The sequence below is a fragment of the Rana temporaria genome, chromosome 2, assembly GCF_905171775.1.
Source record: "Rana temporaria chromosome 2, aRanTem1.1, whole genome shotgun sequence".
Taxonomy (NCBI): domain Eukaryota; kingdom Metazoa; phylum Chordata; class Amphibia; order Anura; family Ranidae; genus Rana; species Rana temporaria.
This window is the reverse complement of record NC_053490.1, coordinates 198,534,950-198,550,696: the sequence shown is the minus strand read 5'-3', so window position 1 is coordinate 198,550,696 and position 15,747 is coordinate 198,534,950. Positions and strand designations below refer to the sequence as shown.

Genomic DNA, 15,747 nt, shown 5'->3' with positions numbered 1-15,747 from the left:
CCTATTCCTACTGCGCATGCGCGAGTCGTGAATGGTCAGCTGTCTTCTGAGACACACGGGTCCCAGAAAACACTGCACCCATTCCCCAGAAGACAATGCGAGGAGGAGAAGACAGAAGATCACGCGGAATAGGAAGTGGCAGATTAGGACGATCTGCCTACCAACAGCCATTTCTGGTAAGTATATAAAAAACTTTTTTTTGGAAGACTTTTTGTCTATTTTTTCTTGGGTGGACCTCCGCTTTAAACCGATCAGTGAGTCCCGGCCAAAAATGTATGGCCCGGGACCCACTGATCGGCTATACGAATGACAGAGGGTCCCGGCCAAAGCAGGTAGTAAAAACTGACACAGTGATTAGTAAAAACAGCACACAGTGCACACAGTAAACATTATAAAGCACACAAGTAACCAATAGAAGAAGAAATGGGGCTTTGAACTAGTGTAATAAACAAACATAAGTTGTATAAAATTATTCAATTTTATTAGTACAAAATTGTAAAAACATTTTAAAAGATGTTTTTTACGTGTGTTTCGGCAGTAAATCCAGTTTACTTGACACATTTTGCTATACAAATACTGTAGCTTCTTCAGGATATAAACCTATATGGATACTGCACATGCACTACAAAAGGGAATTTTAATTAATCACTACACATTAAATACAAATACATCATCACACAAAAGAAAAATATGTAATCAAAACAATTGATGCTTCATTGGTAGGTCCTCAGAGAAATAGAATCAACCTCTATATCTAAAATAGACTACCCTGGTGGAGACTCTTAAAGGGGTTGTAAAGCCCACCTTTTACTTACCCGAATCTCCGTGGGCACGATCCTGCGTTGCTTTCCCACAGCTCTTCACTGGATGATTGATAGCAGCGCAGTCATGCCGCTGCTGTCAATCAAATCAATGACACGGCAAACCGGGGGGCGGGGCTGAGTGCATCATGGGAGCGTGCCCGCAAGCTAACCCCCTTGGGAGAGCACTTACCAGAGGGGGGTTAGCTCTTTTCCGGGTAGGGACCCCAGAAAACGAGGATCGGGGCCACTCTGTGCAAAACGAACTGTACAGTAGAAGTAAGTATGACATGTTTGTTATTTATTTATTTTTTTATTTAACCTTTACAACCCCTTTCACACTGAAGCCTTTTTACAGCGTTTTAGCGTTAAAAATAGCGCTATTAAAACGCTCTCCATGCATCTCAATGGACCCTTTCACACTGAGTCCTGCAAGCAGCATCTTTGGAGCAGCTTTTGGGCGCTGAAAAAAACGCTCCAAAAACGCCCCTCTCCATTGAAATGAATTGAAAGCGATGTAAAAACGCCTTACCCTTTCACACTGAGGCACTGCAAAAACGTTAGGGTCTTAGCGGTGCTTTACCAGAGTTTTTCGGGCGCTGGCAGTGTGAAAGGGCTCTAAAAGCACTCGGGCTTTCACATTGCGATTGCAGATGAGGCTTCTTTCAGGCGCTTTACAGGCTTTTTTTTAACGCCAAAGCGCCTGAAAAACAATTGAATAACGCCCGAAAAACACCCCAGTGTGAAAGGGGCCTGAACTTAAGATGGTGTTTGAAGGAAGATATCAGCAACCACAGGGGAGGAAAAGGACCAATGAAGATTCCACCTAAGAGGGGACACTAGAATAATATTCTAATGATTAAATAAGCACGCTCTTACAATCATTTCATATATGAATTTATAGGTTAGCATGCTTATTAAAGATGAATTATTATTTACCTCCCCTTTAGGGTCCTTTCAGACATGCGGACCGTATGTCCGCTTTTTCATCCATCTGTTTAGGGATGAAATACGAACATACATGTATCCCTATGGGATAGCGGGTGTCAGCGGATGAACATCCGATCTCGGTGTCTGCTATGCTCCGATTCTGCAGACAGAGGAAAATCCTATTTTTCCATCCGTCTGCAGAGCGGATCGGATGAATGCGGACAGGCGGTCCGTGTTCATCCGATCCCCCCATAGGGGAGAGCGGCGATCTGACAGAGCGGTCCCTGCACAGTGTATACAATGCCATGTGACAGTATAATGTACACACCGATCTTCTATGGGAGGGAATGGAAGCGGAGTGTATACATTGCCATGTGACAGACAGTATAATGTACACACCGATCTTCTATGGGAGGGAATGGAAGCAGAGTGTATACATTACCATGTGACAGTATAATGTACACACACCGATCTTCTATGGGAGGGAATGGAAGCGGAGTGTATACATTGCCATGTGACAGTATAATGTACACACTCCGATCTTCTATAGGAGGGAATGGAAGCGGAGTGTATACATTGCCATGTGACAGTATAATGTACACACTCCGATCTTCTATAGGAGGGAATGGAAGCAGAGTGTATACATTGCCATGTGACAGTATAATGTACACATAGGGAATGGAAGCGGAGTGTATACATTGCCATGTGACAGTATAATGTACACACACCGATCTTCTATGGGAGGGAATGGAAGCGGAGTGTATACATTGCCATGTGACAGTATAATGTACACATACTGATCTTCTATAGGGGGGAATGGAAGCGGAGTGTATACATTGCCATGTGACAGTATAATGTACACACACTGATCTTCTATGGGAGGGAATGGAAGCGGAGTGTATACATTGCCATGTGACAGTATAATGTACACATACTGATCTTCTATAGGGGGGAATGGAAGCCGAGTGTATACATTGCCATGTGACAGACAGTATAATGTACACACCGATCTTCTATGGGAGGGAATGGAAGCGGAGTGTATACATTGCCATGTGACAGTATAATGTACACACACCGATCTTCTATAGGAGGGAATAGAAGCGGTGTGTATACATTGCCATGTGACAGTATAATGTACACACCAATCTTCTATGGGAGGGAATGGAAGCGGAGTGTATACATTGCCATGTGACAGTATAATGTACACACACCGATCTTCTATAGGAGGGAATAGAAGCGGTGTGTATACATTGCCATGTGACAGACAGTATAATGTACACACCGATCTTCTATGGGAGGGAATGGAAGCGGAGTGTATACATTGCCATGTGGCAGTATAATGTACACACACCGATCTTCTATGGGAGGGAATGGAAGCGGAGTGTATACATTGCCATGTGACAGACAGTATAATGTACACACACCGATCTTCTATGGGAGGGAATGGAAGCGGAGTGTATACATTGCCATGTGACAGACAGTATAATGTACACACACCGATCTTCTATGGGAGGGAATGGAAGCGGAGTGTATACATTGCCATGTGTGACGGTATCGGTATGATATCCCCGTCAACGTTCCCTTCTTCCCATAACGAAAATCACCCCAATATTCCACGAGGAGGGATATCCCTGGAATCGCCCAGAAAGCCACACATGAGACAAGCTTACTGCTTGAACAACACAGACTTTAATGGTTTTTCTTCTCAGCTTTTTATACAGTCCAAGACATTGAAGCAACAATGAAATCTCCACCCGCCCCCAATCACACACTAAGGCTAATTACTAAAACATTCTAGACAGGTCGGCACTGACCGACAATTATCATGTCTAATCACTGCACATTCCTTAAACAACAAACCACCTTCACACACTGAGTTTCCTAAGCAGACGTTTCGTCTGCTTCCAGTTTGACACCTATTAACACCTCTGAGAATCACTAGGTTGTAGACAGCGTTGTCACATAATTAAAGGCCTTTCAAAAGCTAGCCTTATTTAACATATGAACAGTCCTTACAGAAAGAGATGAGTCACACATGAAACACCTGTTACCTGTAACCCACAGCATTAAGTTAGCAGGGAGAGCATTAGACTGAAGCATATAGGCAATTGCATCACAATGGCCCCCCCTTTTCTCCCTGCTCCGGCAAACCCGGTTGGACCTTCCCTGGTCCAGTAGGGTTGACGGGTTCAGAGCTTTTAGTCCGAGGTTAACTCCGTTTGGCGTGACTGACCTCCCTTGGCAACTGCTTCAGACTCAGGTATGCCACCGGGTCGTCAGATCACACGCCGGTCAGTCCCCAAGTCTTTGTGCGATCTGCAAAGTCACCAGAAGTCAGTGTGAAGACGGCGAATGGGTCTGTGCGCCGCCATCTAGGTGTCCCGCTATGGGAGGGGCAGGTTATGGCTCTGAAGTGACAGTCACAGGAGATTCATAAAAAGAAAAAGTTATATTTGTTGAAATGCTGCAGCACCGGTGCTCAGAGTTGGGGGGGGGGGCAATCAGGGCCCCATAGGGTCAGCCACCCTCTGCTCCCTCCGCAGCCGCCAGTTCTCCTCTTTGAGCTTCTCCAGCTCCCTCTCCAGTTCATGGAGCCTGGGGGGGTCAGCCTGCTGTGACCTCAGGCGGTTGTTCTCCTCCTCCATGCGGCTTATGCACTCCTCCAGCTCTATGTACTCACGGATCAGATCCTGCTTGCTCATGTCCTGCAGGCTCTCCACGTGGTCCTTCATCATCAGGAACTGGTGGGCCCTTGGCGAACATCTCGGCCCGCATCTGGGGCGCCCGCTGCGATTCCATCTCCTCCAGTCGCTTCTTCTCCTCCCAGGTCCGCTGGTTATATGACTTCCAGGACCTCTTCTTCTTGGAGGGTAGCTGGCGGTGCCTCTTTCTGCCCAGCTCCCTCCAAGGCCCCTCCGGCTCATGGCTGTCGCCCATGACCAGCTGACAATGGTGTTCCCTGTTGTCCGTAATAACAGATTGTACCATGAGGGCTTCGTAAGGGGTGCCCAATGGTTCTTCCTGACCCAGCTCCTGGGGATCCCAAGCCGAGTCTACACAATGGGCTGCTGCTGGTGGGCAGTACCCAGGTTGAGACCAATTTGATCTGGTGTTGTCATTCAGGGGGCAATTCTGCTTGAAGTGACCCAACTGTTTGCACCGGAAGCAGCGTTGTTCGTTGTCCTCCTGGCGTGGATAGCGAGGGCTCGATGTCATCGGTCTGTTTGGAGGTTGGTATCTAGCGGCTGGTGGGTGTGAGGGCGCCGTTGGTCGTGGAGGTTGTACCCGTGGTGTGACCTGGTTTGTCTTGCGAGTATCCGCATATTCATCCGCCAACTTCGCGGCCTCTGGTAGAGTCATGGGCCTGCGATCTCTCACCCAATATTTGACATCCGTCTGGATGTGATTGTAAAATTGCTCCAGGAGCATTAGTTGCAAAATGTCCTCTGCGGTGGTGGCCTGGCTGCTGTTAACCCAGTTAGAGGCCGACAGGGACAACTGGCATGCCCATTCCGCGTAAGAGTCTTTCGTGGTTTTGCGTGAGTCCCTGAACTTCTGTCGGTGGGACTCTGGGGTTACTGCATAACGAGCCAGGAGCACTTCTTTAACCCGGGCGTAGCTATGGATATCCTGATCTGGCACAGTCCGGAAAGCATCAGAAGCTTTGCCTGACAGTTTGCCTGACAATATTGCAACCCACTCTCCTCTAGCTATTCGGTGCAGGTTACATTGTCGCTCAAAGTCTGCCAGGTAGTTATCAATCTCACAGTCCTTTTCATCAAAAGCTTTAAAAGCGCTAAACGGAATCTTCCTTGCGTCTGCTGTGCTGTACTCACTGTTTGGAGAATGTGCGGCTGCTTGTTGGACTGCTGCCAGTTTTAACTGTAGCTCTGCGTTTACTAACAGGTCCATCACTTTCAGCACCACATCCGGCGTTGGGTTCGGGCCGAACCACGCTAGCTTCTCTCTCATTAGCTTGTTGGCTGGTGATTCCTCTTCCTGAATCCCTGGTGTCTCCATCTCTTGTACTGCTGGCGTTGCTGCAATCACGTTCTCCTGGTCTAGCTCCATTACTTCTGCTATGATGACCCGCTTGGTTTTGTTGCTAGCAATCCTTCCACGAACTTCCAGTAGTTCTTCCAGTGTCTGCTTGGAATCCAGGTGTGAAGGGGAATAGAAGGGAAAATCCCACTGCTACCAACCAATTGTGACGGTATCGGTATGATATCCCCGTCAACGTTCCCTTCTTCCCATAACGAAAATCACCCCAATATTCCACGAGGAGGGATATCCCTGGAATCGCCCAGAAAGCCACACATGAGACAAGCTTACTGCTTGAACAACACAGACTTTAATGGTTTTTCTTCTCAGCTTTTTATACAGTCCAAGACATTGAAGCAACAATGAAATCTCCACCCGCCCCCAATCACACACTAAGGCTAATTACTAAAACATTCTAGACAGGTCGGCACTGACCGACAATTATCATGTCTAATCACTGCACATTCCTTAAACAACAAACCACCTTCACACACTGAGTTTCCTAAGCAGACGTTTCGTCTGCTTCCAGTTTGACACCTATTAACACCTCTGAGAATCACTAGGTTGTAGACAGCGTTGTCACATAATTAAAGGCCTTTCAAAAGCTAGCCTTATTTAACATATGAACAGTCCTTACAGAAAGAGATGAATCACACATAAAACACCTGTTACCTGTAACCCACAGCATTAAGTTAGCAGGGAGAGCATTAGACTGAAGCATATAGGCAATTGCATCACACCATGTGACAGACAGTATAATGTACACACACCGATCTTCTATGGGAGGGAATGGAAGCGGAGTGTATACATTGCCATGTGACAGTATAATGTACACACACCGATCTTCTATGGGAGGGAATGGAAGCGGAGTGTATACATTGCCATGTGACAGTATAATGTACACACACCGATCTTCTATAGGAGGGAATGGAAGCGGAGTGTATACATTGCCATGTGACAGACAGTATAATGTACACACCGATCTTCTATAGGAGGGAATGGAAGCGGAGTGTATACATTGCCATGTGACAGACAGTATAATGTACACACACCGATCTTCTATAGGAGGGAATGGAAGCGGAGTGTATACATTGCCATGTGGCAGTATAATGTACACACACCGATCTTCTATAGGAGGGAATAGAAGCGGAGTGTATACATTGCCATGTGACAGTATAATGTACACACTCCGATCTTCTATAGGAGGGAATAGAAGCGGAGTGTATACATTGCCATGTGACAGACAGTATAATGTACACACACCGATCTTCTATGGGAGGGAATGGAAGCGGAGTGTATACATTGCCATGTGACAGTATAATGTACACACCGATCTTCTATAGGAGGGAATGGAAGCGGAGTGTATACATTGCCATGTGACAGTATAATGTACACACTCCGATCTTCTATAGGAGGGAATAGAAGCGGAGTGTATACATTGCCATGTGACAGTATAATGTACACACTCCGATCTTCTATAGGAGGGAATAGAAGCGGAGTGTATACATTTGCCATGCTGGGTGTGTCCCCGCCCCGGCAGTGAGCCAATAGGAGGCGGGCAAAGCTTAGCTCCACCCCCAGCCCCGGTGTGAGTGTTGTGTGTGTGTGTTCGGGTGCTTGCAGTCATGTCGGTGTGCTCGGAGGCCGGTTTCTCCAGTGAGGAGGTATTGAATCTCCGCTTTCCTTTTCACCGAGCCTGTCGGGATGGAGACCTTCACTGCCTCCGCTCCTTACTGCAAGGCCCGCCCGGGAACACCGCTCAGCAGCTCGGCAAGGAAGACTCCTGTTACGGCTGGACGCCCATACACTGGGCAGCACACTTCGGGAAGGTGACCAAGCGGGACAGGCGGGCGGCGGGAGTGGGGACTTGGGGTTCGGGCATATCAATGAAGAGATGGAAAGTGGGAGGAGCTGGCGCCATTTTATTCGGCCACTACACGATAGTGGAGAGGGCGGGGCGATCAGCCCGGGGATCGGAGACAAAGAGAGGAGGGAGAGTGGGAGTGGTATGCTAATGTTTGGGGAGTGGCTTCACCTACAGAAGGATAGGCAGTAGAGACGAGGAGGCGGGCACACAGAGGAGACGGGGAGGGGTATGCTAATTGCGGAAGGTGGGTGTACTGCAGGATCTGGCGTGAACAGACAGGAGACGGGGAGGGGCATAGTGAGGACTAAGGGAGAGGGTGTGGTTTAAGGGGAGATTGGGAGGGGCATGCTAATTAGAGCGCAGCCGTTGCGGTGAGGCATGCAGACAGTTCATATAAATTCCCAGCTTTATTTATAATCTAATGACTGCGCAGAAGAGCGCTCTGTTACTGACGCTGAGTAATGGGCATAGTCATGGCTAGCAATCACGGGGTCATGTCTGTCTCACCAGACTTTGAAAACATGAGATGTTTGTGTTGATTTGGGGTTTTCTGTAATAGGTAGCATGTCAAATACAGGAAAGCATTTTGTGTTTCAAGTTAGTGATTTTATTTTTTTGGGGGATGGGCTATTTTGTTTTCTTGTCCAGCCAGACTGTATTCTCTAGCACACAATTACATGGGTCATACAGACTTCAATAATGGATTAATCTCTTCTGTAAGAAATAATTGATCTCTAGTCCACAACCCATTCTATCAATATGGCACACCTATGAGCAAGTGGATTGTGATAAAATATGATTGCAATTGCTTCCCTGTTTCCACTGTAATCTCATATTCTGATCAATAACAAAATGATTCCAGTTGTGCTGAACAGTGCCACATGATCAATCATTTACTGCCCTGGCTGAGTGATCAGTGTGATTGAATCGGATCTAAATTGATCGGAAAGGTTAGTTATTGCCGTTTGACTGTGGGGGTTTTAATTGTTTTAATTAAAGTGGTTGTAAACCTCAGACATGAACTATGAACAAGTCACTTTATAGTGTGTACTTGTCTCAATACAGAGCATTTGGGGCTTGTTTACACTTGCATCAAAACAAGGCTTGGACAGGCTTTTATAAATAAACAGTCCTGTTTACACTTTGCAGGGCCCTCTTGTATTGTCTACCTTTTATATTGTAAAGCGCTGTACTAACTGTTTGCGCTATGTAAATCCTCTATAATAATAATGTGTGTTAAAGTTGAAGCAAGTGTAAATGAGCCCTAAGTGTAATATCTGTCTGCTGCTCCTTTCTCTATCGGCATGCCTCACTTCTGATGAGGTTTCCTAGCGCCAAAGGAAAACAGGTGACAGGGGAGGGACCGCCAGCTGATTGACAGCCTCAGCTCTGTTCCTGTGTGCTGTGTAGAGGCTGTGTGTCTTCCCTCCAATCAGCTGTGAGTTCTCTCCTCACTGAGCTCTGTGCCTTGTAACTTCAGCCCTCCGCCCCCATTTTCTGAACTCTAAGACAAGCTTATGAATTTAGCACTTTAAGCAGATGGAGAGAGGGCTGCAGATAAACGGATACAACTTATGTAGCAGGATTTGTTTTATCTCTCTGTATCTCCTGAGGCCAGTCAGTTCGCTTAGTATATGGAAGGGTTTACAACTACTTTAGTTCACGCCTGTTCTACATTAAAACAGAAGTGTGTATGGCAACTAGAGTCAAACTCTAGCTAAACTTCCCCACACTGATCAGGCAGTGGGAAAAGGGAATGCAATTCTAGGATGCACCACTAGAGGGATCACCAGCAGGAGGTCCTGATTTCCCTTATGTAGACCTCATTTACAATACTGTGTCCAGTTCTGAAGACCTCGCTTACAAAAAGATATTGATGAGTTCAGCGACAGGTATCAAAACTTGTGAAAGGTCTGGGGGATAAAACACACCAGGAGAGACTTCAGGAACTTAGGCCCAGAATCACAACTGAGATACGACGGCATATCTCCAGATACGCCGTCGTATCTCTGCGTTGCGCCGTCGTATCTGTGCGCCTGATTCTTAGAATCAGTTACGCATAGATAGCTGTTAGATCCGACAGGCGTAAGTCTCCTGGCCGACGCAGTAAAGTTACGCCGTTTACGGTGGGCTTTTCCCGGCGTATAGTTGCCCCTGCTATATGGTGGCTTAAGTGCGGCGTAACAATGTTAAGTATGACCGTCGTTCCCGCGTTGAAATTTGAAAATTTTGCGTAACTCATCCGTGAATGGGGCTGGACGTAATTTACGTCCACGTCAAAACCAATACGTCCTTGCGGCGTATTGGGAGCAATGCACACTGGGACATTTCCGCGGACGGCGCGTGCGCCGTTCGTGAAAAACGTCAATCACGTCGGGTCACAGTACATTTACATAAAACACGCCCCCCTGATCCAAATTTGAATTAGGCAGGTTTACGCCGGCCGATTTACGCTACGCCGCAACTTACGGAGCAAGTGCTTTGAGAATACAGCACTTGCCCGTCTAAGTTGCGGCGGGGTAACGTAAATCGGATACGTTACGCCGCCGCAGAGATACGCAGAACTACGAGAATCTGGCCCTTAATGTGTAAAGTCTGGAGGAAAGATAGGAAAAGAAACACTTGGCTGAAACCTTTTAAATGCATCAAGATAAGGTTCAGGAGAGCAATTTTTTTATTACGAAGCACTATATATACGAGCAATGGCAAAATGAAACCCTGTTAAGTTTGGCAGATGGTACTGCTGAGAAACACAACCCATTTAAAGTGTCACTAAAGTCAAAAATGTTTTTTATCATTTTTGGATGGAGAAATAGAGGTTTAAATCACCCGTGTTTTGCTATTGGGGATATTTCCCTTCACTTCCTGTCCCATAGCCAAAACAGAGTGAGGGAATCCCGGGATGTCAAAAAAAATAGTGTTCCCATTGGAAGATTTAACCTCGGCTCCCAGAACACAGCGGGAAACCAGTGAGGACGGCACTGAGTGACTCGCGCATGCGCTGTAGGGAATCGGGCAGTGAAGCCGGAGCGCTTCACTTCCTGATTCCCTCACCAAGGATGGCGATGGGGGCAGCAGATAGATGAGCAATTGCTCGTCTTCTGCTGCAGACGTCGCTGGCCTCCAGGACAGGTAAGTGTCCATATGTTTAAAGTCAGCAGCTGCAGTATTTGTAGCTGCTGGCTTTTAATATTTTTTAAACGGCGGAGCTCCGCTTTCAAATTTTAGGTTTTCTTTAGGGCTGCAACTATCGATTAGTTGGCCGATTTATTGTTTCGATTAATCGGACAATAGCCTTAAAAAAAAAAAAGTGGCATTTTTAAATTTTTGGGGGCCAATTTGTTGTTGGGAAGATTACAAAACACAAATTGCCGCAAAAACACATTACATGCTTTTCTGCAGCTTCTCCATTGAATTATATTGAACCAAAAAAAAACAAAATGGCACAGTTTTGCGTTAAGTCCTTGCCCTTTCCAAATACGCAGCTGCTGAAAAAAATATCATGGATAACTTGTCCCATAGGAAAACATGTAAATGAACTCCAGTGTGTTTCTGCAAAAAGCACCAAAACAGAGGTGTGACCCAGGCCTGAGATGTTTAGTAACAATGGGGTTAAAAAAAGCAAAAATGGGTACAAAAAGCAAATCGCTACTGTAAGGGGTTCATTTTTTTATTGTGGGACAGTGAAAGTAATATTTACAGTAGCGATTTGCTTTTTTGTGCTATAAAGGGCTAATTTTCGATTTTTTTTAACCCCATTATGTTACTGGCCGATTAATCGATTATAAAAATTTTAATCGATTAATTTCATCGATTATTTGTCGATTAGTTGTTTCGGCCCTAGTTTTCTTATAGGTTCACTTATGATAATGATAATCAGGACAAATGGAAGGGGTGAATTTCGCTAAGGCCACCCACCTGCTCAGTTAGGAATTTTACCACTGAGCAATAGGATGGCTGGTTCATGTCTGCTTCACTTATGCAGAGCGGACACAGCCCTCTCTCCTCTATGGACAGTTGGACGTAAGCGGATCATCTGTCCGTTTACACCCGACTGCCATCTGATCTGAGCTGCCAGATGGGGAACATCTGTCGGTTTTTATCAGATCGGATCTGATGTCAGCTGGTGTAAACCAACACATGTCCATTGATTCCTGCTGCTCCATAGAGGAGACTGGAGGGTCCCGTTGGGTCCAACTAAAAAACTGACAGGTGGACCTGATCGTTCTACCCTTGTGAAAGGGTCCTAACAGGGCAAAGACACCAATAAAACATGATGGGTTTCAATTCCTCTTCAATTATTCCAAAACAAAACCATTTTGCCTTTAGTGAAACTTTAATGAGGCTGTGGCAAGCTGGTTCAATTCTGTTCCCTTAAAGCATTTTATACAGCACAGTTCTTGTGCTGTGTCATTTGGACCCCTGTATCACCTGAAATACCTGGCTGATCCTGCCTAGCTATGCCCTCCCCTCTGCAAACTGACCACGATAATCATGGCTGCTGAGCCCCTGACATTGTGGTCTATTTGCGTGATGACGTCAGCCGCAGCCTGCTCTTCTGTGTGTTTCCTGTGTCCTTCTCCCCCTCCCCTCTCTGCTTGTACAATGTGTCCGCCCCCCCTCCGCTCCACTTGCTCTACGTGCTTTCATATCTTCTAATGCATCATCCCATCCTCTGCACCATTATCAGAAGTTTCCCTATATCTGTAAAAATACTGCTTGATTCTACCTGTATGAGCTCTGCTCCGGACACTTAGCTGTTTGTAGGCGGCTCAGCGCCGTGTCTCCTCTCTCCATCTCTTCCCCGACTGACGTCAGCGGGAGGGCTTGGCCCTGCCCACTGAAGCTATGAGCTGGAGACAGAACAGGGGAGAGCCATCAGATGAGTGCCCGGAGCGGAGCTCATACAGGTAGAATCAGGCAGTTTTTTTTTTTTTACAGGCCACAAGTAAACTTCTGATAATGGTGCAGAGAGGGTGGGATAATGCAATAGAAGTGGGTTAACAACCACTTTAATACAGCTCTATACATATATTTGTGGCACTAGCGGCTCCTATGTGCCCCAGAGGCATAAAATATTCAGCACTTTCTGGCATTTGTGGAGAAGCACCATACATGCGGTGGGGGGGGGGGACAATGTAGATGCTAATTGGCGTTAAACCAAACATTACTGCATGCAACCATTCTCCTGTATTGGTGGCTGCATGTGACACAGGCAGCGCCTGGATACCAGACGGCACCAAGGATTTTGTCCCATGAGGCCTAAATACGAATTGGTCTTTGTCTCTTGTATTTCCCTGTGCATAAGCATTCAAACTGGTTGAGGGAGAAGCAGCAATGGGAGCCAATCATGGATGCTGCATTCAAAAAAAGTGATAAGAGCAGAGAGATGACCAATCGGTCTGCTCCTGTTCTTTCACTGTCCAGTCAGGAGACTGGAGCTATAGAACTGGAGGACACCACTGTATTCCTCAGCTATAAGTGGTGGTGTTCTACTGCCTGTGCTGAGTAGGGGGGTGTGTAATCTCAGGATTGGATGAAGAGAAATACAGAGCCTTTTGCAGGTAAAACAGCACTAAGTATTTCATTTGTGTAAAAACTTTGTGTTTTTTCCAGTATCTTAATTTTAAGATCACAGGTTGCACAACTTTGAACTTAAGTAATATCCATGAATTTGTGCTGCATGAAAATGTCGTGTAATGCAGTCCATAATCTTATTAGTTTTTAAAGGGTAAGTTCAGCTTTTGGGGGAAAAAAATACTAATTGTGCATATTACAGGAAGAACGTACTTTTATACATTTTTCCTGCAGGGTCCTGCAAAGCATTGCGCACACATTATCTGCAAAGTCAGCCACCTGCAGACAAGCCCTGCAGCTTTCAGCCTGTGTCTGTTTGAAAACTGCAGGGCCTGTGAATGAACCTTGCGTGTGCCCTCATCAGCGCCATCGCAGTTCATTAGGAATTACAAGCCATCTGCTCCTGATTATCGGGGGTGGAGGGGGTGGTTATCATGTGCTGGAGCATGTTGCATGTTATACCCAAAATACGGGTGTAACATGCTGCAAAACATTCTTTAGGCAATCATTTGGCAGCATGTTTTTAGGTGCAATACCTTTACTTGAATAAAGCAGTAGGATTAATCTAGGCATGCATGCTTATTTAATTTTTTCTTATTCAGCCAGCAAAAAAGATTCCCCTATCCACACAAGGGTGGTGGATGTAGGAATCCTCCATGCTGTGGCATTCTATTCTGACAGTAGGGGCTGCAAGTACTGATCGATAAGTTTTCCTGCGTGGCCATTAGATAAAAGTCAATGTACCCATTGACTTTTTTTGAACAGGGAGGGCCACAAACGGATTGAACATTCGGCTGATACTTGCTAAGCCGGCTGAATTTCGATCTATGTACCCCCACCTTTAGAGTCAGGTAATAATGCTTTAATAATGTTAATCGCAAAGAGACGGTGCTTATTGTGGGTTGTTTGATGTAAAAAAAAAGCACACTTGCTGCTGTACCCATTTAGTGAACAATCAGTTTGAGTATGGATACCTTTGTCAAAATACATGTGTAGGAGCTTGGTAAAACCAGGTTTTATCTGAACTAATGCTATCCTTCATTTTCACAGTTGGAGTGTCTGGTCCAGCTGGTTGGAGCAGGTTGCTCTGTTAATGCCAGCACAACTCGTTTTGCTCAAACACCAGCGCACATTGCCGCTTTCGGAGGGCATCCTCACTGCCTTATGTGGCTTATTCAAGCAGGTGCTAATGTAAATAAACAGGTAAGACAATGTGTGTGTGTGTATAGCATTTTGAAAGTTCACAAATTTATTGCAAGTATATTTTGGAGATTCACCCCTTCAAACATGGAAGTTTTATGGCTGGCAACTGTCCTCATTGTACAGCCATTCGAAAAGTTTTGAGAAAGATACAAATAGCAATTTTCACAAAGTCTGCTGCCTTAGGTTTTTATGATGCCAATTTGCATATACTACATAATGTTATGAAGTGTGATCAGATGAATTGCAATTATTTGCAAAGTCCCTCTTTGCCATGAAAATGAACTTAAATCGATAGTATGGTCTTTTTTTTTTTTTTTCTCCTTCTTAAAATAACAAACATGTCATGTCATACTTGCCTGCTCTGTGCAATGGTTTTGCACAGACCAGCCTGGATCCTCTTCTTGGGTCCCGCGCCGTCGCTCCTGGCCCATCCCTCCTGCCAGGTGCCTCCACAGCAAGCAGCTTGCTGTGGAGATACTCTCCCGATCCGCGGCTGTGTGTCCATTCATGCGTTTCTTGATTAGCTCACTGGCTGTGATTGACAGCAGCTGGAGCAAATTGCCAAGGCTCTCATGAACATCACAGGATCAAGAGGGGGCTCAGGTAAGTATTGAGGGGGCTGCTGCACACAGAAGGTCTTCATGCATTGAATGCATGAAGGTAAAAACATTATTTACAAACACTTTAATGCCCCAAAAAATTTGGCTGCATTTCAGCCCTGCCCCAAAAAAACAGCTGACAAGTCAGTGATTCTCTCATTAAAACCATTGTCAGTATTGACGAGGACATGGGTGGAAACAACTCTAATGCTGGTTTAGAATAAGTTTGGAAGCTTTTAAAAGGAGGGTGTTGCTTGAAATCCTTGTACTTCATCTGTTAACCATGGTTACCTGCAAGGAAACACGTGCAGTCGTCCTTGCCTTGCACAAAAAGGAATTCACAGGCATTCCTAAGATTGCACCTAAATCAAGCATTTATTGGATCATCAAGCGGTGCAATTGTTGTGAAGACTTCAGGGTGCCCAAGAAAGTCTCTAGAAAGGGCCAGGACCTTCTGCTGCAGTTGATTTTGCTATAGAATTGGGGCACCACCAGTGCAGAGCTTGCTCAGGAATGGCAGCAGGCAGGTGTGAGTGCATCTGCACGCATAGTGAGGCAAAGACTTTTGGAGGATGACCTGGTGTAAAGAGAAAAACAGAAGCCACGCCTCTCCAGGAAAAACATCAGGGACAGCTTGATATTCTGGAGAAAGTACAGGGATAGGACTGGGCTAAAGTAATTTTCTCTGATGAATCCCCTTTCTGATTGTTGGGGCATCTAGAAAAAATAT

At 45.8% G+C, this 15,747-nt stretch overlaps 1 protein-coding gene across 2 annotated transcripts in view; it reads left to right on the top strand.

Moving 5' to 3' along the window:
• The first annotated feature begins 7,324 nt into the window (after positions 1-7,324).
• Positions 7,325-15,747, top strand: part of ANKRD10 (ankyrin repeat domain 10) — a 47,127-nt gene continuing 38,704 nt past the window's right edge. The window contains exons 1-2 of one of the 2 annotated variants that reach the window (XM_040336221.1): positions 7,325-7,600; positions 14,266-14,418. In XM_040336221.1, the coding sequence (XP_040192155.1) occupies positions 7,397-7,600; positions 14,266-14,418 (357 nt within the window). In that variant the 5' untranslated portion in view covers positions 7,325-7,396. The remainder of the gene's footprint in view (positions 7,601-14,265; positions 14,419-15,747) is intronic. The other variant, XM_040336222.1, reaches the window with a different exon arrangement.